This window comes from Macaca thibetana, chromosome 13 (genome assembly GCF_024542745.1).
Source record: "Macaca thibetana thibetana isolate TM-01 chromosome 13, ASM2454274v1, whole genome shotgun sequence".
Classification (NCBI taxonomy): domain Eukaryota; kingdom Metazoa; phylum Chordata; class Mammalia; order Primates; family Cercopithecidae; genus Macaca; species Macaca thibetana.
In genome coordinates this window covers 79,937,691-79,965,496 of record NC_065590.1, presented here as the reverse complement: position 1 = coordinate 79,965,496, position 27,806 = coordinate 79,937,691, and the positions used below count along the sequence as shown (strand labels likewise).

Sequence of the window (27,806 nt, the reverse complement as noted above, 5' to 3'; positions counted from 1 at the left end):
TGAGCTTCATTTCCTAGGGTGATATAAGAAAAGGCAGGCAAGAACAAAAATGAGCCAGAGGTATTGGACAAGAGGCTTGATGGAGTCTCTGGAGCTGCTGTTCTGAATCACACAGTCTTGAGGAGGAGGACCAGGGTCACTGGCTGAGCCTGTGGAGGAGGCAACTGCTACTGACTCTAAGTCTGGCAAGATCTTTCCTCCCACCCTGAGCTATGTATGGGTGCTTCTCACACAGGCAGATTTAGATTCTGTGTCACTGTCCTGGAAGAAGGGCCCAAGCCAGAGCAGGGGTCCTGGGCTCAGAGGAGCCTTCAGAGTGAGAGGGCAGCACCTTTGCTGACCCACCTTTCACCGTAAGCAGTGGTGCTTGCCCCTGCCCTTGCTCAGGGGAGTCACCCATTCCTGAGTGAGTCAGGGTCACTCACTCCGTGACAGCTGTGGCTCGCCTTACATGAGCTAAATTGGGAATTGGAATGTCATGCAGATGCCCCTTGTCTCCCCACCCCCACAGTAAAATTAATCTCCTCTCTGGGGAGTAAGGGACAAACAGTGCTACCCACAGAGTGAACAAGAGAGAGTCATTTGGGAAACAAAAGGAGGACTTTACAGAGAGAGAGGGATAGCTAAAACTACGTGAGCCTGCCGAGGGTGCAGAGCAGAAAGTAGAGACAGAAGTGTCTGAAGACTGCTATCTGGGACGAGACGAGTTGTTAAAGGGACAGGAGAGATAGCAGAGCTATTTCAAGAGTGAGCCACAGAAGGGAATCCACAGGCCGTCTGAGTGAGGAAGGGTCTACAGACAGTGAGTGAAGGCCAGGAGCAGGACCCAAGCCAGGGTAGGCACAACCACCGAGGGGATGAACTTCACCGTGGGTTTCAAGCCGCTGCTAGGGGATGCACACAGCATGGACAACCTGGAGAAGCAGCTCATCTGCCCCATCTGCCTGGAGATGTTCTCCAAACCAGTGGTGATCCTGCCCTGCCAACACAACCTGTGCCGCAAGTGTGCCAACGACGTCTTCCAGGTGGGCGCCAGGGATGGGGCAGGGCCAGGTAAAGCAATGCAGACCTGCGGGGGACTGATCAGGTCAGAGCTAAGACCCCAGAAAGTGATGGATAGAGTGCTCTCTGAGGTAGGTGGTGGCTGTTGTGGCTGGAGAGCAGAAGGGCTGGGGTCCAAGCAAATCCCAGAGCAAGCATGAGTCAGCAGCTGCCCTGCAGGCTGGCAGGTACAGCCTGTCCATAGACGGCAGCTGGAGTGCTGGGATCTGCTGAGGAAAGGAGACCCTGTGGAAACTGGGAGGGAGGGGATCCTACACCGGCCTTTTAAGAGCCTGTGCCAGACTCTGCATTCCAGTTTGGAGTTTCACACTTTGAGAGCATTGCGGAAAATACGGAGAAAAGATTAATGAGATAATGAAACATTAAAAAACAAACAGAAAAAACCCAACCCTGTGAGAAAGCTCCATAATGGCAGTAAAACGATTCGTGTTTAAGGAAAGTTCAGGGCATCCGTTGTGGGGGACAGAGTTAGACGCAGTGGGCAGGAGACTGGGAACTCTCCCCAACTTGAGTTCATACCTGTTACCTCCAGATTGTTGAGTAAAGAGGCCTACTGGTTCAAAGCTATTGAGGTCACTTGACAAGCAGAGAGAAGGCAAAGAAATTTACTTTTAGAAGTCTAGCCAGTTTTGGTTTATTTGTGGTCATGGAGCCAAGCATAGCTAATCAAATTCACAGATACCATTTTAGCCACTGGTTTAGAAATAAAAGCTGCATATACCAGAATGGATTATAAGTGGGCTTTTTTTTCTTTTCCTGTGCTACCGGGGAGGTTCTAGTAGGCTATGAAATGGAACAGAGATCAGGGAGAGTGAGGGGCAAAGGCACACAAACATACACACACACACACACACGTGCGGCCTTGCCGATTAAGCAAAAGCCCTGAATGTGGCCGGGCGTGGTGGCTCACGCCTGTAATCCCAGCACTTTGGGAGGCGAGGCCGGCGGATCACGAGGTCAGGAGTTCGAGACCGGCCTGGCCAATATGGTGAAACCCCATCTCTACCAAAAATACAAAAATTAGCTAGGCGTGGTGGCAGGCGCCTGTAGTCCCAGCTCCTCAGGAGGCTGAGGCAGGAGAATCACTTGAACCCAGGAGGCGGAGGTTGCCATGAGTCGAGATCATGCCATTGTACTCTGACCTGGGTGACAGAGCAAGACTCTGTCTCAAAAACACAAAAACAAACCCTGAATAGACCAGAGCTGGCTTAGTATGTGTGTCAGTGATACGGAACATCCCAAACAAGTATTCTTCAGTGTCAGAAATGATGAGGAAATGTGTTAAACACAAGGGATTTTTAACCTAACCAAGAAAATACTTCCCTCTTAAGTTCCTCGGGGCAGCTTGTTTGGGAAAGGAATGGACTGGCTAGGTCCCGCCATCCCACGATGTACCCTGTGACCTGCCCCTTGTATGTCTGCTGTGTGTCATCTTCACTGAAGACCGGCACTCTGTGGTCTCTCCTGCCATCTTCCCATTGAGGCCCATTCCCTCTCCTATTCTTTTATGTGTCCAAACCTGCCATTATTCAGCTCCAGAGTATCTCAGAGGCAGTAGATTTTCCGTCTCGGGGGACCCAGACCAAATGCTATGCCTCCTCATCCTGGGCATGAAGTCCTGCATGAGAGGCAATGCTTTGCCCACCATCTTGGTGTTTCCTTGGTCTGAGGAATTCCGAACATCCTTCAGGCTGAGATGCCTAGGAGGAAATGGCGGAAAGATTTTGCCATCATTTCTCATGAACTGACAGTGAAACATCCTCTCACTGGAACTTGAAATGTGTGAAAACAAAGAGAAGTTTTGAAAGTTAAGGTGACGTGTCCTATAGAAAAGTGGTCAGAATGTCCAAGAGCATTCCTGGGTGCCTCTGTCGTCTGGCAGAGGGGCCCAGGAGCAGTCCCCATACATGGAGGCTAGAATGTGTTCAAGTGACATGCTTGTTTAAGTCAACCCTTTCTACCCAAGCACACTGTTTCAGTTCCAGAAAGCTCTGGAATACTGATCTGGGCTCAGAGAGACCTTGGAATGGCTTGGGGCAAACCCTGTACAGAATATTTGGAGATAACGTGATACCCAGGGCTTTGGGGTGGCCCTGTGGGTCTGGAGTGATGTGTGTCGTTTGAGGTGCAGAGCAGCCCTGGCCCCTCCAAGGAGGAAGAGTGAAGAGCTCATCCCTTGCTGCTTATTTGGGAGGGCCTGGTGGGAGGCTGACCCAGTTCTTCAGCTGCACTCAAGTCTGTATATCTCAATATATCTCAGTAGATCTCCCTCGGAAAGATGAGCAGATTTAGTTTTTTCACACATTGCCTCCACATTTTGACAACTGTAGGCATAATCAGATTGTCTGTTTTCTAAGTATGGGGCAAGAATAGGACTTTTGGAAAGAATAGGACTTTTCCTCTATCTTCAAACCACTTAGGAAGAATACCCTTAGAGTGTTGCCTAGAAAGTTAACGGTTATCAAAGCGATACCAGTATATCATTTAGAATTTGTAACATGTAAACATACTGTTTTCAAGCAGTGTAGGGGTTCATATCATGAAAAGCAAATCTGCTATTCACCTCAGACCCTCAACTGTCTTCACCAGATAGAAGCAACTATTGCCAACTTTCTTGGGAATACTTCCAGAAAATTTCCACAAATCGGCACATGTTTGCATGTGTATATGTTCTCAGGCGAGACCCATCGCCCCCCACCTGCCTTTGTTCACATGCTCCCTGTGGGTGATTGTCCGTATCCACCATTCAGATTTATGTCTTCTTTTTTAAATAGCTGTGTAGTTTTCATTGTTATGTCTGGACCACAGTCTACTTAATCTGTCCTCTAAAACATTTAGATGGTTTCCCGTGTTTTATTGTCCTAAAAACTGCCGTGATGGACAGCAAACAAGAGTTTTTGGGAATTGTGATTTTATAAGACCGAGTTAACTAGAGAGCCAGGAAGCAAAATTTGAAAACAATTTATTTTAAAATAGTGGCTACATGAGATGGCTCACGCCTGTAATCCCAACTCTTTGGGAGGATGAGCCCAGGAATTCGACAGCAGCCTGGGCAACATAGTGAGACCTCATCTCTACAAAAAAGAAAATACTGTTAGTTGAACAGTATTAAGGGGTTGGGAGGAAATCCATAATCTTACCTCCCCAATACAGTTATTTTTATTTTTGCATATTACTTTGTTTTTTGTTTTTGAGATGGTGTCACACTATGTTACCCAGGCTGACCTTGAACTCCTGGGCTCAAGTTATCTTCCTGCCTCAGCCTCTGGAGTGCACACCACCAAGCCCAGCAATTTTTGCATATTACATTCAAGCCCATATCCCCAAACATTTTTACATAGTGGCCATCTTAATGTAATTCTTTTTAGAGCTGTAACAACTCTTTCTCTCTGAATTGAAACAGAATGAAACACCAAGACACCACATTAACCCCCTCTAATTTCTTCCTCCTCCTTTCCCCACACTTGCACCCACTCAGCTACCAAGAACTTCCACTAAAGGAAAGCTGTTGGTGTGGGAATTTGACACAAACATCTTCCCATGTGTTTCTGTATTTGTAAATTCTATTCACTCCTAAACGGCTTTAAAGCAAGCCTTCAGTTTATTTTTATACCTGCCTCCACTTCACTGTGGGCACTTGTTTTTGAGCCTGCAACCTGTTGTAATTTAACAGACGACCAAAAGGCCTTGTAAGAAGGTTGTTCTGGAACAGCTTTTCTGGAGGATGTCTGTCTACAGAGGGACTTGCAGAGGGGGATTGTCAAGAAAGGAGCCTCCTTCTCTAACAAGGGGCAGTCTAAGAGAGATGACTTTTGTTTTGCGCCACCCAAATTCCATTTCTTTATCCTCTAGTTGTTAGGACCAGGTGTCATCAGTTACAGGCCTGCCAGAGAAGATTCTACCCAGCCTGCCTCCTCCACCACTTCTACCCATTCTGAAGGCGCCAGGACTTCTTCAGTCCAACTTTGGGCCAGTCTCCCTGATGCGAAATCGGTTCACCAAAATTTTGCGAATTGCATTAAATTTGTAGCAGGGTTAGGGCTCTTCTGTAGGGAAGAATCTTGATTTAGTGAGAACGGAAACCTAGATTGAGGCTTAGCACTCCTGGATTCTCCTCTGATGGGTTTCTTTGTTAATTTGCCACACAGTGTAGTCAGGCTATTTCATCACTTCAAGCCTGTTTACATGACTATAAATGAAAAGGGTGTTTATTTATTTATTTATTTTTATTATTTTTATTTTTTTTGAGACGGAGTCTCACTCTGTCACCCAGGCTGGAGTGCGGTGGTGCAATCTCGGCTCACTGCAAGCTCCACCTCCCAGATTCACACCATTCTCCTGCCTCAGCCTCCTGAGTAGCTGGGACTACAGGCGCCCGCCACCACACCCGGGTAATTTTTTGTATTTTTAGTAGAGACGGGGTTTCACCATGTTAGCCAGGATGGTCTCGATCTCCTGACCTCGTGATCCGCCTGCCTCGGCCTCCCAAAGTGCTGGGATTACAGGCGTGAGCCACCGCGCCTGGCCTATTTATTTATTTTTGAGACAGGATCTCATTCTATCATCCAGGTTAAGTGCAGTGGTGTGATGATGGCTCACTGCAGCCTCGAGTTCTCAGGCTCTAGCCATCCCTCCCACCTCAGCCTCCTAAGTAGCTGGGACAGCAGGCATGCACCACTATGCCTGGCTAATTTTTTTGTAATTTTTTGTAGAGAAAAGGGTCTATGTTGCCCAGGTTGTTCTCCAGCTCCTGGACTCAAGGGATCCTCACACCTCAGCCTCCCAGAGTGCCGGGATGAGCCACTGTGCCTGGCAGAAAAGGGTGTTTTAAACTGATTTTTTTTTTCCCCCAGAGACAGGGTCTCAGTCTGTCGCCCAGGCTGGAGTGCAGTGGCACGATCATAGCCCACTGTAACCTTGAACTCCTGGGCTCAAACAGTCCTCCTGCCTCAGCCTCTCAAGTAGCTAGGACTACAGGCATGCTCCCCCACACCCAGCCAATTAAAAAAAAAATGTTTTTGTAGAGACAGAGTCTTACTATGTTGCCCAGGCTGGTCTCAAACTCCTGGCCTCAAGCGATCCTCTCAGTTCAGCCTCCAAAAGCTCTAGGGTTATAGGCGTGAGCCACTGCACCTGGCCTTAAACTGACCTTTAACATCTCTTGCAATTCTAATGATTTGGTTTCACAAAGTCAAAGATATTTTTGTGGCTTTCCATTTTTTGAGGGCTTTCCATTCTGTGCCCACTTCCATTCTGTGCCACTAATTTGGCCCACTCTTCTGCTCATCGCTCCTCCTTCCAAGCAGTAGGGCTTGGTTTACCAGCCCCTTGGGCCAGACTCTTCCCTAGGTTCTGCCGCCCATAGCTAGCCCTCCGTTTACAGTCCCTCTTATACCTGCAGCTCAGCTTTTACCAAAACCTGGATTCTTCTCAGGCTCTTCGGCTTTTCTCCAAATGTCTGGTCTTCTGCCCGCCGTTTTCCCAAGGTTTTTCCAGCATATTCTGAGTGTCTGGCTCACAGAACTTACACAGTCCATCATTCATCATTGGCCAGGCCTTCAGGTTGGGGGAAATAGCCTCCAAAAAGCCCCCTTTGCATCCAGAATCTGTGTCCCAAATTAGCACCTCTCTGGATAGCCAGGGAGGAGAGAAAACATTCTGACATAAGTATGGATTGCTAGACTAGCTGCATTTACAGAGCATCTTTCGAGACGGAACATTTCTATTAGATGCTATGGAACATTACAAAGGAAATAGCAGGCATCGTAAAGCCTAAAAGAGAGAAAGAGAGCTCGTGGCATATATTCCACACAACAGCCTTGAACATAGCCTAGAATTAAATTCCACTTATTTGTTCCACTCCATCTTATCCTTCACAGTGGAGAAAGAACAGTCATTTCATACCCTGTGGTTCTGTGTGGTCATTTCTTTTTAAGGTCTAGATTAGGATTGTTAACAGTCCTCTGTGTTTGTGCAGTGCCTTATAATTTATAGAATACTTTCACAAACATGATTCCATTTGAGTCAGATCGAATGGACATTATCTCCGTTTTACAGAAGAGAACACAGGAAACAGGTCACAGTCACACAAACAAAGGGACAGACTAGGGACATAAATCTAGGTGTTCTGTTACATTTCCTAGAGTGATGGAATTTCCTCTACACACCACATCATTGGCACATGAAATTTTACTTTATGGGGCTGGTTTCCCTGCATAAATGTAAGATTGAAAGAAAGAACAAGACATTTATGTGTATAATAGAACCAATCAGTTATCTCTTAGTCTCGAAATTGAAAAATAAACAGAAGCAGAAGATAGGATTTTTCTCACTGGATATTAGTCAGCTGAAAGATCTTTAGCCTAATGTAGAGACTGTCAGCTATGAAGATGTATTAAGGAAGTTATCATGTATCCCTTAGAGTATAAAATCCTTATTTGTGATGAGAAAATTGAGGGACTTATAATCAGGGTAAGAAGTAATTTTTTGTGTGTGCCATGGACCAATTTGTCAGTGTGTGAAACCTATGAATCCTTTCTAATAACAATATTTTTAAATGTGTACCATATAATACATATGATTATAAAGGAAACTGATGGCATTAGAATACAGCATATATTCTCAATGGGAGCGATATTGCTCTCAAGGGGAAAAAAATTGATTCTTGGAAGGGGGCTCTTGTTGCCCAGGCTGGAGTGCAATGGCGTGATCTCAGCTCTCCGCAACCTCCACCTCCCTGGTTCAAGCGAGTCTCCTGCCTCAGCCTCCCAAGTCTCTGGGATTACAGGCACGTGCCTGGCTAATTTTGTATTTTTAATAGAGACGGGGTTTCTCCATGTTGGTCGGGCTGGTCTCAAAACTGCCGACCTCAGGTGATCCGCCCGCCTCGGCCACCCAAAGTGTTGGGATTACAGGTATGAGCCACCACACATGGCCAAATTTTACTCTTTTTATGTGTAAAGGGTAGATAAGCATGTGGTACATAAACAGATACACAGTATATCTATGATGTTAATATTTAATGGGGGGAATGGGAGCTATTGGGAGGAAATGTCTAAAAAGGATCCTGAGCAGTGGGACACACCTACAGTCCCAGGTACTCAGGAGGCTGAAGCAGGAGGATCGCTTGAGCCTAGGAGTTTGAGGCCAGCCTGAGCAACATAGCGAGACCCTATCTCTCTCTCTCTCTTTTTTTTTTTTTTTTTTTTTTTTTTTTTTGAGACGGAGTCTCGCTCTGTCGCCCAGGCTGGAGTGCAGTGGCCAGATCTCGGCTCACTGCAAGCTCCGCCTCCCGGGTTTACGCCATTCTCCTGCCTCAGCCTCCCGAGTAGCTGGGACTACAGACGCCCACCACTTCGCTCGGCTAATTTTTTGTATTTTTTAGTAGAGACGGGGTTTCGCTGTGTTAGCCAGGATGGTCTCGATCTCCTGACCTCGTGATCCGCCCGTCTCGGCCTCCCAAAGTGCTGGGATTACAGGCTTGAGCCACCGCGCCCGGCCCTCTCTCTCTTTTTTTTTTTTTTCTGAGGCAGAATCTCACTCAGTAGCCCAGGCTGGAGTGAGGTGGCTTCATTTCGGCTCACTGCAAACTCCACCTCCCAGGTTCAAGCGATTCTCATACCTCAGCTTCCCGAGTAGCTGGGATTACAGGTGCATGCCACCATGCCCGGCTAATTTTTGTATTTTTAGTACAGACAGGGTCTCACCATGTTGGCCAGGCTGGTCTCAAACTCCTGACCTCAAGTGATCCGCCCGCCTTCCTGATTTTTGCCATAGCTATGTACCACCTATACTATAATTTAATAGTTCTATTTTAAAACACTCACTTTTAGGCTGGGCGCAGTGGCTCACATCTATAACCCCAGCACTTTGGGAGGCCAAGGCAGGTGGATCACTTGAGCTCAGGAGTTTGAGACCAGCCTAGACAACATGGTGAAACCCTGTCTCTACTAAAATATAAAGAAATTAGCCAGGTGTGGTGGTGAACGCCTGTGGTCCCAGCTACTCAGGAGGCTGAGGCTGGAGAATCACTTTAGCCTGGAAGGCGGAGGTCGCAGTGAGCCGAGATTGTGCCACTGCATTTTAGCCTGGGCTGCAGGAGTGAAACCCTGTCTCAAAAACAGACCAAAAAAAATGACTTTTAAACCTTAAATATTTACTTTATCCGTATTCTACACAATGAAATCCATGAAAAATTGTCAGTTTTGTGGGCTGTTTTTTTTCCTAATATGCATTAGAATTAATACATAAAAAATCTTGAACATCCATCCCCATACCACCTCCAATCTTCATGCTTATCATCAGTATCATGCCATATTTTGGGAAATACAATGAGGGCCTCTAAGCAATATGAGCCAGAGGCCCTGGAAAGTCCGAAGGATAAACTTTACTATTTTATTACAAGTCAAATGTAGTCTTAATGCCAAAAAGCACACGTATGTAAATATTGGCCAGAGAGACTAGCAAAGGAAATGGGGTTAGGATTTGGCTGGGGGCTAGCATTGCTGAAGCAATCACAGAAGGGAAGGGCTGCCCTGGAGGTTAAGAAGAAAGCCAGCCAGGCCCCACAGAGGATATGGCCGGAGGAACTGGACTTATGAATCAGGAGGGAACTCTGGGACTAGGGGATGAAAGGCTACATGCAAAATACTGGACTGTGGTGTCCGCAGCAGGGAGCGGCACCAGCCCTGAGCCAGACGGTGAGGAAGGCAGAGGTGCAGCCTCTCCCCACCACCCTGCCCTCTGAGCTCATACACTCCCAATTTCTCTCTCCCAAGAAAGAAACTCTTCAAAGGACTTAGGGTTGGACTGCCTGAGTACTGATGCCTCTTAGCCCTCTGGGCTCCAGAAGAAATGCAATGACTAACCAATGAGATGAGCTGCTAAAGAAACTGCTTTGGCAGGCAGGAGAGTGGTGAAGAGGTAGTGTCAGTGTGCCTCCTTCAGTTCTGGCTGTCGGGAGTTTGAAGGAAGACATTGGCCAAAATAACCCAAGTCCTGATTATTTTTTCTTTCTAAAAATTGTAAACCTGGCATGGGGTCTCACCCCTGAAATCGCAGCACTTTGGAAGGCTGAGGTAGGAGGATCGCTTGAGGCCAGGAATTTGACATCAGCCTGGGCAGCCTAGCAAGACCCTATCTCTGCAGAAATATTTTTTAAAAATTTTAGCTGGGCTTGGTGGCACACCTGCAGTCCCTGCTACTCAGGAGGCTGAGCTGAGAAGATCCCTTGAGCCCAGGAAGTTGAGATGACAGAGAGAGAGAGATCTTGTCTCAAAAAAATTTTTTTTATTTTTGTAAAATGCACATGAAGTGAAATATACCATCTTAACCATTTTTTAAATGCACAGTTCAATGGCATTAAGTACATTTACATTGTTGTAAAACCGTCGCCACTATCCATCTCCAGAACTTTATCACCACCCCAAACTGAAACCCCACACCCCTTAAACAATACCTTCCTACTCCGCCTCCTTCCAGCAACCGGCAAACACCATCCATCCTATGCCAGGTGCCTCATTTCAGAGGAATCATACAATATTTGTCCTTTTGTATCTGGCTTATTTTGCTTAGCATAATGTCTTCAGGGTTTATCCATGTTACAGGCTGCAGATCTAGTTACTTTTAGCTGATAATTTCTGTTGTAATCTATGTGACTTTTATCAGCATCATCCATTCTACTGTGTCAAATGTGTATTTTTTTCTTTGTTGATAGGTACTTGATTTCTTTCCTTAATTCTGCCAGCTCTCTTTCATTCTCCAGCTTTCATCACTTATATCTCTTTGTTTTTGTTATTTCTTTTAAAATGGTATATCAAAATGGCATTGATTCTTGGAGTATCTGTCCCTTGTTTGTCAAGTTTTCTTTTTTCTTTTATTTTTGTATTATCTGGTTGGCATCTTTTGTTGGATTCTGTCTGCTTATCACTCCTCTTTCATCAGGGTACTTTTATCTGGAGCTGAAGGTGAATTCTTGACTCAACCCACTGTGTTTATCTTGGCTTTCTTTCACTGACCTCTTAAATATAAGCTGCCTGGTTGGATGTTGTCATTGGTTTGCAATCTCTCTTTAGTTCTGTGCCTTCTTTGGTGAATAGAGGGGTATGACCTGAATTAATAGGTAGTTGAGTGTCTCAGTTTGGTTATGTTGTCTCGGAATATTTTTCACGCAGAATCCGGTGACTTATCTACCATAGAGGCACACACAGGTCCATGGGAGGAGGTCTCCCCTGAGACTTGAGCTATTTCCTCTCCATTTCACAGACAAACAGGTCATTCTGGTTGAAAGCAACCATGGCACACAGTGTTTTAATTTGATGAGTCATCTTTTGTTGATCTTTGCTTAAATAGCTTTAGCCTACCGTTGCATAGTTGGTTTTCAGGCTGTAGTTTCTTTCCTCTGTGAAGGTTTGAGGTTTGTTACTTCATTACCCTTTTACTTGTTTTACTTTAAAAATTTTAAAAAAAAAACAAAAACAAACAAACAAACAAACACCAGCCAGGCGTGGTGGCTCACACTTGTAATCCCAGCACTTTGGGAGTCTGAGGTGGGCGGATCACCTGAGGTCAGGATTTCGAGACCAGCTTGGCCAACATGGGGAAACCCGGTCTTTACTAAAAATACAAAAAATTAGCTGGGCATGGTGGCGGTCACCTGTAATCCCAGCTACTCAGGAGGCTGAGGCAGGAGAATCACTTGAACCCGGGAGGTGGAAGTGGCAGTGAGCCGAGATCCTGCCACTGCACTCCAGCCTGGCAACAGAGTGAGACTCTGTCTCAAAAACAACAACAACAACAACAAACTGCCTCTGCCTGAGACTCAGAGAAATGAATATTAGCTCTAAGGGATTTTTTGTTTTGTTTTTTGTTTGTTTGTTTTGTTTTTGAGACAGGTCTCACTCTGTCACCCACGCTGTAGTGCAGTGGCGTGATCACAGCTCACTGCAGCCTTGACTTCCTGGGCTCAAGTGATCCTCCCACCTCAGTCTCCCACGTGCCTGGGACTAAAGGCATGAGCCACCTTACTTTTTCTATTTTTGTGGAGATGGGGTTTCACTGTACTGCCCAGGCTAGTCTTGAACTCCTGCACTCAAGCCATCCTGCTGCCTTGACCTCCCAAAGTGTTGGGATTACAGGCGTGAGCCACCATGCACAGCCTGGCCTAAGTTGTATTGTGTCTGACAATGGAACACAATGATTATTAGGACAGGCTCTGGAGTCAAGAGTGCCTAAGTTCCAGTATTGGCTTTGCTACCTATTAGCTCACGACCATGTACAATTTATTTAATTTCACTGGGACACAATTTCCTCATCCTTGAAATGGGGCTAAGAGTATTACCTACTTCAGGGTCAGGCACAGTGGCTCACGCCTGTAATCCCAGCACTTTGGGAGGCCAAAGCGGGTGGATCACGAGGTCAGGAGATTGAGACCATCCTGGCTAACATGGTGAAACCCTGTCTCCACTAAAATACAAAAAAATTAGCCGGGCGTGGTGGCAGGTGCCTGTAGTCCCAGCTACTCGGGAGGCTGAGGAAGGGGAATTGCTTAAACCTGGGAGATGGAGGTTGAAGTGAGCTGAGATTGCGCCACTGCACTCCGGCCTGGGCGACAGAGCAAGACTCTGACTCAAAAAAAAAAAAAAAAAAGTACGACCTTCTTCAGGGTTGATATGATTAAATGAACTAATATAAATGAAAGACTTAGAGCAAATCCTGGCTCAATAGTTGTTAGCCATTATTATTCTATTTGTTGTAGTCTAAGTTAGGGATGATTGTTCATCTCCTCGACCATCTTTTTTTTTTTTTTTGAGACAGAGCCCTGCTCTGTTGCCCAGGCTGGAGTGCAGTGGTGCAATCTCAGCTCATTGCAACCTCTGCCTGCTGGGTTCGACTCTCGGGTTTGAGCAATTCTCCTGCCTCAGCCTCTCGAGTAGCTGGGATCCTGGAGGGATCCTCAACCGTCTTTACTAGAAGTTCTGGAGGAATAAATTCAATAATGTCTGGAAAACCCGTGACACAATGCTTTACACATAATAAGCCCTCAAAACATTTTTTTTTTTTTTTTGAGATGCAGTTTCACTCTTGTCGCCCAGGCTGGAGTACAATGGCACGATCTCGGCTCACTGCAACCTCCACCTCCCGGGTTCAAGTGATTCTCTTGCCTCAGCCTCCCGAGTAGCTGGGATAACAGGCGTCTGCCACTGCACCCAGCTAATTTTTGTATTTTTAGTAGAGATGGGATTTCACCATGTTGGCCAGGCTGGTCTCGAACTCTTGACCTCATGATCCACCCGCCTCGGCCTCCCAAAGTGCTGGGATTACAGGCGTGAGCCAGCGCGCCTGGCCTCAGAACATTTGTTGCATGTTAAGTAATGAGTATCCCTGCCTTTGTGGCTCAGGAAGAGGAAGGGTGCAGTGAGGGATGGAGGTTGGGGAGAGAGGCTGCCCACGAGTTTATCTTTGCTGTGGGATATAGGTCCCCCTTCCTCCCATTCAAGTACCTCTATATGCTTACCATCAGCAAATCAAAGATAAGAAAGACAGGAGCCTACAGCCTTAGAGTTCTCCCAACACCTCTTTCCTCACTTGGATTCTAAATATTGAAAAGTAATTGTATTAAGCAAACAAAAGGCAAGTGATTACACACTTTAACGCACTCCCTAAACTAAACTCAACAATATTCATACATTTCTAGCTACTGACAAGGCAGATGTACAAACATGCCTTGAATTATCTCAAACTAATCTGCCCAGGTTTATGATGGGCTAAAGGTTAACATGATTCTCAAGAAATCCCAAGAAAGATGTGGTATTTATGGCACATACCTGTTACTCTCCCCAAGATAAGCTGCTCACTTCACAATGGGTCCACATTTCTTGCCTTGCCTACACCCCTTGCTACCAAAGGATCAAATAAGACCCTTGACTTGGCTGACTCTGTGCGTGGTGGGGTGTTGCTGCACACATGCAAGGGGCCTTCCAAACTGTCTTCTGGTTGGTGTGTGGTATAAGGGTTTGGAGAATTTCATGCATCCCAGTTGTAGGAAGTGCATCTCAATATGCTAGGTCATAGGTGACCACTGTCTCCATTATTCTCTAGGAATGCATGGTCTTCCAGCCAGTTAGGATTAGGTTCTGTTATGAGTGGCAGAAACACCAAAATAACAGTGGCTTAAAGAGGGTAAAAATTTGCTTTATTCTCAAGCGAAAGTATGGGTGGACAGTCCAGGACTGCCCCATCAGAGACCTGCTCCTTTCATCTCGTTACCATTTTCAACATGTGGCTACCACTTCATGACTCAAGATGGCTGCTTCAACTTGAGCCATCACATCTTCTTTCCAGTCAGCAGGCAGGAGAAAAGGGGAGGAGCAGGGCATGCCCCTCCCTTGAAAGACGGTTTATGCAATTTCCTACAAATTACACGAAACATTTGCATATACATTCCAGAGCACAGCCAACTGGCCACACCCAGTTGGAAGGGAGGCTTAGATTCACGGTTTTCGTTTGTTTGTTTTTTTGAGATGGAGTCTGCCTCTGTTGCTCAGACTGGAGTGCAGTGGTACTATCTCAGCTCACTGCAGCCTCCGTCTTCTGGTTTCAAGCAATTCTCCTGCCTCAGCCTCCTGAGTGGCTGGGACTACAGGTGTGCACCACCGTGCCCAGCTAATTTTTTTATTTTTAGTAAAGATGAGTTCTTGCTATGTTGCCCAGGCTGGTCTCAAACTCCTGAGCTCAAGTGATCTGCCCACCTCGGCCTCCCAAAGTGCTGGGACTACAGGTGTGAGCCACCACACCCAGCCCTTTATACCATGTGTCTTGTTAAAACTCAGCGCCCTTATTATTAAATAAGAAAAGGTGGTGAACGTCCGGAAACAATAAGCAGTGTCTGCCAGTCTTTCATCTCTGCATCTCCCCACGCATAGACTCTTTTCTCTGTAGACCAGCCTTCTCTGTTCAGAGTTTATGACCCCTCACACTTTCCAGGGTGGCCATGATGTCAGCTCTTAGCCCAATTCCACAGGTCTGTTCAGTTCGTAAGCAGCACATGTGCAGCCAGCTAAGCCCCTGAGTCTCAAGTGCAGATTCTTAGGAGAGAACATTTAATTGGTTCTGCTTGGGTCAGGTGATCACCTCCTTAGCTCTGAATCAGTCATCTGTGGCACGGATCTGTCTTCTAGGAGAGGATGGAGCAACTTCTCTAGGAAAGAGATGTAAGCGGGAGGAAGTGATGGGTGTCTGTTAAGTCCTCCTTCTGAACTTAACCCTGTCACAACACCCATCCTGCTGGATGCAGTTGTTGGGTGCTTGTCCTTAGAGCAGGATGCATTTTCCTTGTATCTTTAACTCAGAGTCTAGCAACTACCTGGCACACTATAAATGAATAATCTAATTTTATCCTCAGCTTTACAGAGGTTGAATACCTGCCTAAATTTATATAGTTAAGAGGTTGGGCATGGTGGCTCATGCCTATAATCTCAGCAATTTGGGAGGCCAAGGCGGAAGGGTCGCTTGAGGTCAGGAGTTTAAGACCAGCCTGGGCAACATAGTGATACTTCATCTCTACTAAAAATTAAAAAAATTATCTGAGCATGGTGGTACATACCTGTAGTCCCAGCTACTCAAAAGGCTGAGATGGGAGGATTGCTTGAGCCCAGGAGGTCGAGGCTGCAGTGAGCTGTGATCCCACCACTGTACTCCAGTCTGGGCATCAGAGAGAGACCCTGTCTCAAAAAAAAAAAAAAAAGCATCAGAGAATTACCTGGCTAGTTACTGTTTGTGAGCCCCATTGTTGAGCACTTGTGTCTGCTGTACCCCTCCCCAGGACTGCAGAGAATCTTCCCCCAGATGTGGCTCAAGAGGGCCCCAGACTGGAAGACACTGGCCGCACCACTCAGAGTCCATTTCCTGCCTCAGCCTTATTGCCAAGGCCAATGTCTCCCCACAGCTCCAAGCTGGGCCCCTTTGGAGAGATCCCAGCCTGACTACACCTTTACCAAAGCTGGTCTCTAGATGCAGGGGCACTCTAGGAGGTGGGCTGAGTAATGAGGCAAAGGTGGGAAGCAGGGTCTCCATAGCCGTACACCCTGTGCTGCTCTCAGAGGTGGATCCAGCCACAGAGAAGAGCTGACATCTTCCCCTCTATCATATTCCTACTCCCTAGCCCCCAATCCCTTTCCCCCTGCCTCCTCCGAGTCCCTTCATGCCTCCCCGTGCCTGTTCTCTCAAGCCATCTGTCCCTGCAGGCCTCGAATCCTCTGTGGCAGTCCCGGGGCTCCACCACTGTGTCTTCAGGAGGCCGTTTCCGCTGCCCATCTTGCAGGCATGAGGTTGTCCTGGACAGACACGGTGTCTACGGCCTGCAGCGAAACCTGCTAGTGGAGAACATTATTGACATTTACAAGCAGGAGTCGTCCAGGTGAGCCGCCAGGGTGTCTTGCCTCTCTAAATGTCAGGGCTTGGGACACAGCCAAGGAACCCATCAGAGCCAGAAGGGAGAGGCTGAAACCGTCAACCCACCTGTTCTGTCTAGAGACAATAGGACTGGATCCGGAGAGGGATTGCCTCAGGCCTCCCAGAGAGGGCAGTCCCTGATTCCCTAGCCAGTACTTCACTCCTACCCTCTCCTCCTGGGAGAGGCTGGCAGTCCACCAGCAAGATCCTCGCCAACCCTCCAAGACTTCCTGTCCTGTGGGACTTCCCTGCCCCCTGAAATACAGACTATTCTTGGATCCAGGCCTTCTCTATCTCTTAGCTCCTTCTATTCCCCAAACTCAGAGCTCTGTGGAAGTACTCACCAGTTCAGCCACAGCACTAGCTGCAGGGGTGGAGAAGGGGTGGTAGTTGGTGGAGGCTGAAGAGAAGGTGTTCTTAGGACCCTTCATGCTTAAGGTCCACCTCCCCCTGCCCACTCCTCTCTAGGCCGCTGCACTCCAAGGCTGAGCAGCACCTCATGTGCGAGGAACATGAAGAGGAGAAGATCAATATCTACTGCCTGAGCTGTGAGGTGCCCACCTGCTCTCTCTGCAAGGTCTTCGGTGCCCACAAGGACTGTGAGGTGGCCCCACTGCCCACCATTTACAAACGCCAGAAGGTATCAAACAGGGGAGGGAGTAGATGTGTGGGAGATGGGGGCTTAGGACAGGGTCTCAATGTCAGCCTCTTATTCCACTTATCTTTTGTTTATTTCTTTATTTATTTAGAGACAGGATCTCACTCTGTTGCCCAGGCTGGAGTGCAGTGGCACAAACACAACTTACTGCAGCCTTGATCTCCTGAGCTCAAGTGATCCTCCCATCTTAGCCTCCCAGAACACTAAGATTATAGATGTGAGCCACTGCACTCAGCCCTATCTATTATCTATCTATCTATCTATCTATCTATCTATCTATCTATCTATCTATCTATTTTGAGATGGAGTCTCGCACTGTCACCCAGGCTGGAGTGCAGTGGTGCAATCTTGGCTCATAGCAACCTCAGCCTCCCGGGTTCAAGCCGTTCTTATGCCTCAGCCTTCCATGTACCTGGGATTACAGGTGTGTGCCACCACGCCCAGTTTTTTTTTGTTTTTGTTTTTGTTTTTTTTGATTCCTGGCTTCATGTGATCTGCCCACCTTGGCCTCCCAAAGTGCTGGAATTATAGGCGTGAGCCACTGTGCCCAGTTCCATTCATTTATTTTTGAAGAGATGTGGGGATCTCTGTCGCCCAGGCTGGGATGCACTGCTATGATTGTGATTCACTGCAGCAGCCTTGAACTCCTGGGCTCACGTGATCCCTACCACCTCAGTCTCCCGAGTAGCTGGAACTACAGGCATGTGCCGCCATGCCCAGCTTATTTATTTATTTATTTGAGACAGAGTTTCGCTCTTGTTGCCCAGGCTGGAGTGCAGTGGCGCAATCTCGGCTCACTGTAACCTCTGCCTCCTGGGTTCAAGCGATTCTCCTGCCTCAGCCTCCTGAGTAGCTGGGATTATAGGTGTCTACCACCATGTTCAGCTAATTTTTTGTATTTTTAGTAGAGATGGGGCTTCACCATGTTGGCCAGGCTGGTCTGGAACTCCTGACCTCAGGTGATCGAACCACCTTGGCCTCCCAAATGCTGGGATTCCAGGCGTGAACGCCCACGCCCGACCCTAATTTTTTCATTTTTACATAGAGACAGGGTCTCAGGCAGGGCACAGTGGCTCACACTTGTAATCCTTTAGGAGGATACTACTAGTAATAAATAGTAGTAGTAGTAGTGGTACTAATAATACTTTCGAAGAAGGAGGCAGGGGATTGTTTGAGTCCAGGAGTTCGAGACCAGCCTGGGCTGTGTAACACAGTGAGACCCTTGTCTCTACCAAAAATTAGCTGGGCATGGTGGCATGCCTGTAGTCCCAGCTACTCAGGAGGCTGAGGTGAGAGGATCACTTGAGCCCAGGAGGTTGAGGCTGCAGTGAGCCGTGATTGAACCACTGCACTCCAGCCTGGGTGGTAGAGTGAGACCTTGTCTCAGAAACAAAAATAAAATATTAAAAAGAGACAAGATCTCACTGTGTTGCCCAGGCTTGTTTTGAATTCCTGGGCTCAAGCCATCCTCCTGCCTCTGTTAGAGGAAAGAGGTCTTGATTCAGACCCCAAGACAGGGTTATTGGATCTCGTGCAAGAAAGAATTCAGGGCTAGTCCATAGAGTAAAATGAAAGCAAGTTTATTAGGAAAGTAAAGGAATAAGACAATGGCCACTCCATAGACAGACCAGCCCCTAGGGCTGCTGGTTGCCCCTTTTTTTTAGACAGAGTTTCACTCTTGTCACCCAGGCTGGAGTGCAATGGTGCAATCTCAGCTCACTACAACCTCCGCCTCCCAGGTTCAAGTGATTCTCCTGCTTCAGCCTCCTGAGTAGCTGGGATTACAGGCACCCGCCACCATGCCTGGCTAATTTTTGTATTTTTAGTAGCGACAGGGTTTTACCATGTTGGCCAGGCTGTCTCAAACTCCTGAACTCAGGTGATCCACCCTCCTCGGCTTCCCAAAGTGCTGGGATTATAGGCATGAGCTACCGGGTCCAGCCTGTTTGCCCATTTTTGTGGTTATTTCTTGATGATATGCTAAACAAGAGGTACATTATTCATGCCTTCCCTTTTTAGAATATATAGGGTAACTTCCTGACATTGCCTTGGCATTAGTAAATTGTCATGGCGCTAATGGGAGTGTAGCAGTGAGGACCCCCAGAGGTCACTCTCATTGGCGTCTTGGTTTTGGTGGGTTTTGGCCGGCTTCCTTACTGCAACCTGTTTTATGAGCAAGGTCTGTATGACCTGTATCTTGTGCCGATCTCCTATCTCATCCTATGACTTAGAATGCCTTAACCATTTGGGAATGCAGCCCAGTAGGTCTCAGCCTCATTTTACCCAGCCCCTATTCAAGATGGAGTTGCTCTGGTTCAAACGCCCCTGACACCTCAGCCTCCCAAAGTGTTGCTCCACTTAGTTTTAAAGTCAAGCAGGCTGGGCGCGGTGGCTCACGCCTGTAATCACAGCACTTTGAGAGGCGGAGGCGGGCGGATCACCTGCGGTCGAGAGTTAGAGACCAGCCTGACCAACATGATGAAACCCCGTCTCTACTAAAAATACAAAAATTAGCCAGGCATGGTGGCATGTGCCTGTAATCTCAGCTACTTGGGAGGCTGAGACAGGAGAATTGCTTGAACCTGGGAGGTGGAGGTTGCAGTAAGCTGAGATCACGCTATTGCATTCCGGCCTGGGCAACAAGAGCAAAACTCCGTCTAAAAATAAATAAATAGCCCAGGCGCGGTGGCTCACGCCTGTAATCCCAGCACTTTGGGAGGCCGAAGCGGGTGGATCACGAGGTCAGGAGATCGGGACCATCCTGGTTAACGTGGTGAAACCCCGTCTCTACTAAAAATACAAAAAATTAGCCAGGTGTGGTGGTGGGTGCCTGTAGTCCCAGCTACTCGGGAGGCTGAGGCAGAAGAATTGTTTGAACCTGGGAGGTGGAGCTTGCAGTGAGCCGAGATCGCGCCACTGCACTCCAGTCTGGGCGACAGAGCAAGACTCTGTCTAAAAATAATAATAATAATAAATAAAATAAATAAATAAATAAAAATAAGATCAAGTGGATTAAGCCAGGCGCGGTGGCTCATGCCTGTAATCCCAGCACTTTGGGAGGCCAAGGTGAGTGGATCACCTGAGGTCAGGAGTTCGAGACCAGCCTGGCCAACATGGTGAAACCCTTTCTCTAGTAAAAATACAAAATTAGCTGGCATGGTGGCGGGCGCCTGTAATCCCAGCTACTCGGGAGGCTGAGGCAGGAGAATCACTTGAACTCTGGAGGCGGAGGTTACAGTGAGCCGAGATTGCGCCATTGCACTCCAGCCTAGGCAAAAAGAGTGAAACTCTGTCTCGAAAATAAAATAAAATAATAAAAGTCAAGCAGATTGGGGTGAAAGTCCTAGCTCTGTGCTTGACTCGGTATGTGACCTAGGTATGTTACTGGACCTTTGTGGCCCTCACTTTCCTCATGTGTAAAATGAGGGTGAAAATGCCTACTTGTGAAAGTAGCTATAAGGATAAAATTCGATAATGGATGAAAGCACAGACTTCAGTATGGTGGGCTAGATACTCGCAGGGTCCTCTCACTATCACACAACTAGATTCTGTGTAAAACAGAATTTTCAAATTATATTGCTTGGTACATAGAAGCAAAGGAAATCAGTGGGGGTGGGGAGGGGCAAAAAGAAAAGGCTGAGCTGAAAGCAGAACGCTGAGTGGCAAGCACAGAAAAGGCAGCATTTCCCAGAGGACCAGTGCTGGCAATGTCACTGAGCTAGAGACCAGACTATTCCTCCAAACCCCTAAAAGAGGGGTACCTGCAGCTAAGATTCCAGAGACCTGGCTGGGTGCTGTGGCTCACGCCTGTAATCTCAACACTTTGGGAGGCTGAGGCGGGCAGATCACTAGGTCAGGAGTTTGAGACCAGCCTGGCCAACGTGGTGAAACCCTGTCTCTACCAAAGATACCAAAAATTAGCTGAGCGTGGTTGCAGGCCCTGTAATCCCAGCTACTCAGGAGGCTGAGGCAGGAGAATCGCTTGAACCTGGGAAGTGGAGGTTGCAGTGAGCTGAGATAACGTCATTGCACTCCAGCCTGGGCAACAGGGCAAAAAGTTCCGGAGACTGCAGGTTAAACAATGATCCTAGGAGCTAAAGCAGTAAATTGCGCCACCTGGCTTTCAACAGAGGCAAATGCAAATACTGCCTGGAGGAGAATATGCTCAGTTTAGGCCTGTAGGTATTCCCTAGATTAATTAATATCAACAAAATATTGGCTCACAATTGAAGGTGCACAGAGAAACGTAATCCATGAGTGAAGTCAGCAGACATAAAAATTACAGATTTAGGACACCCCCCAAAAGGAACTGAGATATTGGAATTATTAAATAATTGGAAGTCACTATGAATCAAATGCTTTTTAAAACAAGATTAAAAATTTAAAAAACCAAACAATAATAGAATACCAAAAAACAACCATGTAGCTGGGTGTGGTGGCTCACGCCAGTAATCCCGACACTTTGGGAGGCTGAGGTGGGAGGATCACTTGAGCCCAGGAACTGGAGACCAGCCTGGGGAAATGTTGAAACCCCGTCTACAAAAAAAATGCAAAAAATTAGCTGGACGTGGTGGCATGCACCTGTAGTCCCAGCTACCTGGGAGGCTGAGGTGGGAGGATCACCTGAGCCTGGAAGGTCGAGGATGCAGTGAGCTGAGATTGAGCCACTGCACTCCAGCCTGGGAGACAGAGTGAGACCTTATCTCAAATATATATATATATAAAATATATATAACATATATAAAATAGATTATATATATTATATTTATATAAAATAGAACATTTAACAGATGGCTGGGCATGGTGGCTGGAACCTGTAAACCCAGTGACTAGGGAGGCTGAGGCAGGAGGATAAGGCCTGGAGTTTGAGACTAGCCTGGGTGACAGAGTGAGACCTCCATCTCTAAAAAAAATTTTTTTTTTTTTGAGACGGAGGTCTCACTCTGTCATCCAGGCTGGAGTGCAGTGGCAGGATCTCGGCTCACTGCAAGCTCCGCCTCCTAGGTTCACACCATTCTCCTGCCTCAGCCTCTGGAGTAGCTGGGACTACAGGTGTCCACCACCACACCTGGCTAATTTTTTATATTTTTAGTAGAGACGGGTTTTCACTGTGTTAGCCAGGATGGTCTTGATCTCCTGACCTCGTGTTGGCCTCCCATAGTGCTGAGATTATAGGTGTGAGCCACTGCACCCGGCCTAAAAAATTTTTTTGTTGTAATTAGTTGGGAGTGGTGTCATGTGCCTGTAATCCCAGCTACTCGGGAGGCTGAAGCAGGAGGATCGCCTGAGTGCAGGAGTTCGAGGATCCAGTGAACAATGATCATACTACTGCACTCCAGCCTGAGTGACAGAGTGAGACTGTCTCTTACAAAAAAAAAATTCGGCCGGGCGAAGTGGCTCACACCTGTAATTCCAGCACTTTGGGTGGCTGAGGCAGGCGAATCACAAGGTCAGGAGATCAAGACCATTCTGGCTAACACGGTGAAACCGTGTCTCTACTAAAAATACAAAAAATCAGCCGGGTGTGGTGGCGGGTGCCTGTAGTCCCAGCTACTCTGGAGGCTGAGGCAGGAGAATGGCGAGAACCCAGGAGGCGGAGCTTGCAGTGAGCTGAGATCACGCAACTGCACTCCAGCCTGGGTGACAGCAAGAATTCGTCTCAAAAAAAAAAAAAAAAAAAAAAAAAAACTCAACAGGTGAATTAAATGATAGATTTGTCTGAAAACAGAACTAGTGAATAGCATGAGAGGACTAAAAGAAAAACAGAATGTGCAGTTCTAGGAGATGAGAAGGCTGAGAGTGAGAAGGTCTAACAGGTCTAATCAGATTCCCAGAATGAGAGGATAAAGAGAATAGAGAAAAGGCAATATTATGCAGATGGATAATCGTGAAGAATTTCTCAGAATTTATGCAGGAAACGAATCTACAGATAAAGCATCTAGCCCAGTGCCTACTATCTGGTGGATGTTTGGAGACTGTCTGTTCCTTCCCCACTTAGTGGTGGAGGGCTTCTCTCCACCTCCTTCCAGAATCCCTAGAATGTGCTTCTGTACCTTTTGATGGTTCAAACCTTCTAGATTGCTGTAGATGCCCTCATGGGGGGTGGGGTGGAGGGGCCAGCCCTCTCCTAGGCAACCCTGGCTGGGGTGAGGGGTATAGCTCTAGGTGAGGTCCCAGCTCTAAGTGCTAACCTGTGTGTGTATCAGAGTGAGCTCAGCGATGGCATCGCGATGCTAGTGGCAGGCAATGACCGTGTGCAAGCAGTCATCACGCAGATGGAGGAGGTGTGCCAGACCATTGAGGTGAGCCTGGGCTGGAGGGCGGGGGGAACAGCAACTGGCTGGCCTGCGGACCCCGGGCTCCCAAGAGAACTGCTCCTCTCTGACCTCTGGCCAAACTGGTCCAAAAGTTTCTGGGGTCCTGGGAGTGGTGGGAGGTGCTTTTGCCAGGCTGCTGGGTGCTCATTCCAGCTTTTCCGCAAAACTTTAATCCAATTATTTAACTTCTCTGTGCTTTGGTTTTGTTTAACCTCATAAAACAGTGATGATGATAAATGGTACACCAGCTACCTCATGGGTTCTTTTTGAGAATTATATGGAATAATGCAAATAAAAACCAGGGCTAGGGATATAGACAACACTCAGTGAAGCTACTTTAAAGTATTGTGTTTTTATTATGGAAAAGATCTGGGCTGGATTCTGGCTCAGCCACTAACGCACAGTGTCACTATGGGTGGGTCACTTTCTGTGTTGGTTCTCTGTGAGTATCCTGTGCTTTCCCAGCCACCGGGTCTCAGCCACGCCTTCCCTCATCCTTGCTCCCCATCTTTTAGGACAATAGCCGGAGGCAGAAGCAGTTGTTAAACCAGAGGTTTGAGAGCCTGTGCGCAGTGCTGGAGGAGCGCAAGGGCGAGCTGCTGCAGGCGCTGGCCCGGGAGCAAGAGGAGAAGCTGCAGCGCGTCCGCGGCCTCATCCGTCAGTATGGCGACCACCTGGAGGCCTCCTCTAAGCTGGTGGAGTCCGCCATTCAGTCCATGGAAGAGCCACAGATGGCGCTCTACCTCCAGGTGGGCCCTAGGGGAGGGTAGCAGTGCCGCACAGTGGCTAGAGTCGGGGCCTTGGTACCTGGAGACCCAGGTTCAAGTCTTGTCTCTTGCACCTGTTTGCCACTACGACCGTGGGCAAGTCACCCCCTCTGAGTTCATTTTCTACTTAACGATTGGGATGTGCCTTCCCACCTACCCCACAGGACTGTGGTGAGACTCAGAAATGGGACTTTGCCCGGGTTGGCCCGGTGCTTACTCTCACCCTCCTTTTCTTCCCTGCAGCAGGCCAAGGAGCTGATCAATAAGTGAGTAGGCACAGCGGGAAGGGAAAGGAGGGGGCTGCGCTGCTCCACTGGCTGGGGGCGGGGCTTGAGGGTGCTGGGGCATTGCCAGCTGAGTCCGTGTGGCCACCGCAGGGTCGGGGCCATGTCGAAGGTGGAGCTGGCAGGGCGGCCGGAGCCAGGCTATGAGAGCATGGAGCAATTCACCGTGAGCGTGGAACACGTGGCCGAAATGCTGCGGACCATCGACTTCCAGCCGGGTGAGGGAGGTGGCCGAGGGCCGCTGGGACTGGGGTTCGGACCCTCTGTGTGGGAGGTGAGGAGGGCACGATGGCCGGAAAGGCAGGGACTCCACCTCACCAGGCCTTCCTTGGGCCCAGGCGCTTCCAGGGAGGAAGAAGATGAGGAGGTGGCCCTGGACGGAGACGAGGGCAGCGCGGGGCCGGAGGAAGAGCGGCCGGATGGGCCTTAAGGTGAGAGCGGCCCGAGGGGCTTGGGGTGGGGCCTGGCTGGTGTGCTCGCGTCCCCTCCCCCAGTGATTGTCCTCCCTGCGGGTCGCATGAAGCCCCCATTCGTCGGTGCCACCCAACCCCGGAGCCACAAAGGGCGGAAAAATACACTTTCCTCCTCACCCGCCGTTCCTCGGGGTGCTGGGAGGCAGGCAAGGCAGGCTGAGTAGAGGAGAAACCCACGTGGCGGAGGACTGAGTGAGCGGGGCTCGAGCTGCCTGGCGCCTTCGCAGCACCAGCCCACCGAGCCTTCTTTCCCGGGTACAGGCCTGCGCCAACCCGACCCTGCTCGAGCGCCCGCGCTAGGGTCGGGGAGGATCTGCGCAGAGACCGCGGCATCGCCCAAATCGGCGCCCGCCCCAGGAGGATCTCAATAAAGAACTCGAGCGTCCCCGACCCGTATCTCCTTTCGCTGCCCAATGCCGCAGCCTCGGCTTCGGAGGCGACCCGCCCACCATCCTGCCCTTCCCAGAACCTGAGACTATCCGGGGGGCGGAAGCCAAATGAACCCCTATTGGGCACCTCTGTGATGCCAGGAGCGAAATGGTGAGCCCAGCGCCCTGGGAAAAGGGTCGAGGGCGGGGCGGTGGTGCTGGGACCTCTGAGGTCCTAGGGATTTGGGGACCCCTGGGGTTCAAAGGCACCTGGCTGACCTGGCTGAAAGCCGCTCTCCTGGAGCCCCCCACAGCATTTTGTTCCCCTCCCGCTGGCCCGGGGGCTCCACCTTCCCACGGGTTCCCACGCTGCTGTGACTGCCCTGCCCCCACGACAGAAGCCAACGGGTCTTCAGTACTTTTATTAAAAAATAGTCAAGCAGAGAGTGCCCTGGTGGCTCTGCCCCGCATCCCAACCCTGGGGTGGGGGAAAGGGGTCAAAGTTTTCGCGGCCACAAACCGGGCCGTCACTTGCCCACCGAGTCGAATATGATGCGGTTCTGCTCGGCGCGCTCCCGCTGGCTCTGCGTCCGCGCCAGCTCCAGCAGGGTCCGCAGCAGGTGAAAGGTGAGGTCAATGGACAGAGGAGGGTTGTCCCGCCGCGGCCGCTCGCCTGCCGTCCCGGGTTCCCATCGGCTGGACCCTGCGCGGCGCGGGAAGCGCTCTGCCAGCAGCAAGAGGAGCGCGCGGGCCCCGCCGCCCTGGTTCCGTGCCCCGGGGCTCCAGCGCAGACTCGGGTCCTGGACCCCGGCCGCCTCGGGGCTCCTCTGGCTGTTCCCAGGGCACAGCTGTAGCAGGAGCAGCAGCGCGGCCAGCAGCGCCGCGCGCCCCGCCTGCCTCATGGTGCCGCCGGCCCTGGACACACAGGGGCAGCGCAGGGTGAGGTGCGCCTGGGGCAGCTGCAGGAGGCCGCTCCCCTCCCTGCGCTCGCCCGGCGACCCTTCTGGTAGCCGCCCAATGCCCGCAGCCTGCCCTCCAGCCCCGGCCACTGCGCCAGTGCTGTTCCATCCCTTCCACCCAGCTTCCCTCCCGAAGGAGCGCGGTGGCTGAGCTGAGTGGAGTCCTGGTGCTGGGGGAGGCTGGGTGGACGCTCTGAGCCACTCACAGGTTGTCGGCGAATGTTTGTACGGTCCAAGATTGAGCTCCAGTCTCTGTCCCTCGGGGCGGGCCGAAGGCGCCTTGGGGAACACAGGGTCTGTCCCGGGACTGCCGCCAGCCTTATATAGCGACAGGACAGCTCCGACTGACGTCAGCGAAGAACATGCACTGATTGTAGAAGCAATGACAGCCACAGCTTCGAGTCTGGCGGCTGGCGGGCCCCGGAAGGGCGCACCTCCCGACATGAGCCTTTGTCTCCCTGGGGCTAGCGCTGGAAGCAGCACTGGACGCAGGAGAGCGAGAAGCTGGCTGGGGCGAAAGGACTGCTCTGGGACCCACGGGAGTCCCTCGCCCTGCTTAGAACCGCCAGCAGTGACTAGGGCCGTCACCAGACCAGACTAGTCCGGGTCGCGTGTTCTGACACACGAAAGGGAGGCGGGACCGTGGGGGCTGTCCATGGTGCTGACCCCGTCCTGCGCCTCTAGAAGTGGCTAGAGATGATGTGAGAACGCTGTACTGCTGCAAACCACTGCCTCGTGGCAGCTATCAGTTCTGCAAATGCAGGTATCAGGAGTCCACCGCTGGCACTCAGCCAACACAGTGGGTCCCACTGAGAGGCAGTCTTCCACAACCAAAGTCTCCCAGCATTCTCATCTTTTTCCAGCCCCAGGATCCAAATTCTAGGGCTGTCTGACACAGGCACCATGTAACAGAGGGTCTCTGGCCTCCAAGTGCGTTCAGACCACAAATATGGCCCATCTGCTTTTGAGTTTGTCCAAAGTGGTAGTTTAGCAAAGTTCCGTTTCTCTCCTGGGAATCATAGCAGCAGTATTACTCTGCCCATGAGTAGTAAAGAAATATGGGTTCAAGTTTCTGCTAACTCCTGGTGTGGGCAGGTCACCTCCCTTCTACCAACCTCAGGGTTCTCAGTTGTAGAAGACTGGGCTTAGCCAGGCGTGGTGGCTCACGCCTGTAATCCCAACACTTTGGGAGGCCGAGGCAGGTAGATCACGAGGTCAGTAGTTCGAGATCAGCCTGGCCAATATGGCAAAACCCCATCTCTACTAAAAATACAAAAATTAGCTGAGCATGGCGGTGCGCACCTATAGTCCCAGCTCCTCAGAAGAATCACCTGAACCCAGGAGGCGGAAGCTGCAGTAAGCCGAGATAGCGCCATTGCACTCCAGCCTGGGAGACAGAGCGAGACTCCATCTCAAAAAAAAAAAAAAAGATTGGGCTTGGTAGTCTCTTGGCTTCTTTCCAGCTCTA

At 49.4% G+C, this 27,806-nt stretch overlaps 3 protein-coding genes across 4 annotated transcripts in view; 2 read left to right on the top strand and 1 right to left on the bottom strand.

Moving 5' to 3' along the window:
- The window catches only part of SNX17 (sorting nexin 17), a 139,452-nt gene that overhangs the window by 42,871 nt on the left and 68,775 nt on the right, over window positions 1-27,806 (top strand). The window lies entirely within an intron of this gene.
- Window positions 515-25,821, top strand: TRIM54 (tripartite motif containing 54). 2 transcript variants are annotated; one of them, XM_050753834.1, is made up of 9 exons: window positions 515-1,025; window positions 16,305-16,477; window positions 16,981-17,152; window positions 23,377-23,472; window positions 24,003-24,236; window positions 24,501-24,520; window positions 24,632-24,756; window positions 24,877-24,969; window positions 25,273-25,821. In XM_050753834.1, the coding sequence occupies exons 1-8, from the start codon at window positions 858-860 to the stop codon at window positions 24,966-24,968; spliced, it is 1,080 nt and encodes a 359-aa protein (XP_050609791.1). In that variant the 5' UTR covers window positions 515-857; the 3' UTR covers window position 24,969; window positions 25,273-25,821. The 2 variants fall into 2 exon arrangements, with proteins under 2 accessions (XP_050609791.1, XP_050609790.1); XM_050753833.1 differs by having other exon boundaries at window positions 24,498-24,520.
- On the bottom strand, window positions 25,786-27,746 carry UCN (urocortin). Its single transcript, XM_050753863.1, has 2 exons — window positions 26,545-27,746; window positions 25,786-26,294 (listed from the first exon to the last, which is right to left on the bottom strand). Exon 2 carries the CDS (start codon window positions 26,279-26,281, stop codon window positions 25,907-25,909), a length of 375 nt encoding a protein of 124 aa, XP_050609820.1. The 5' UTR covers window positions 26,282-26,294; window positions 26,545-27,746; the 3' UTR covers window positions 25,786-25,906.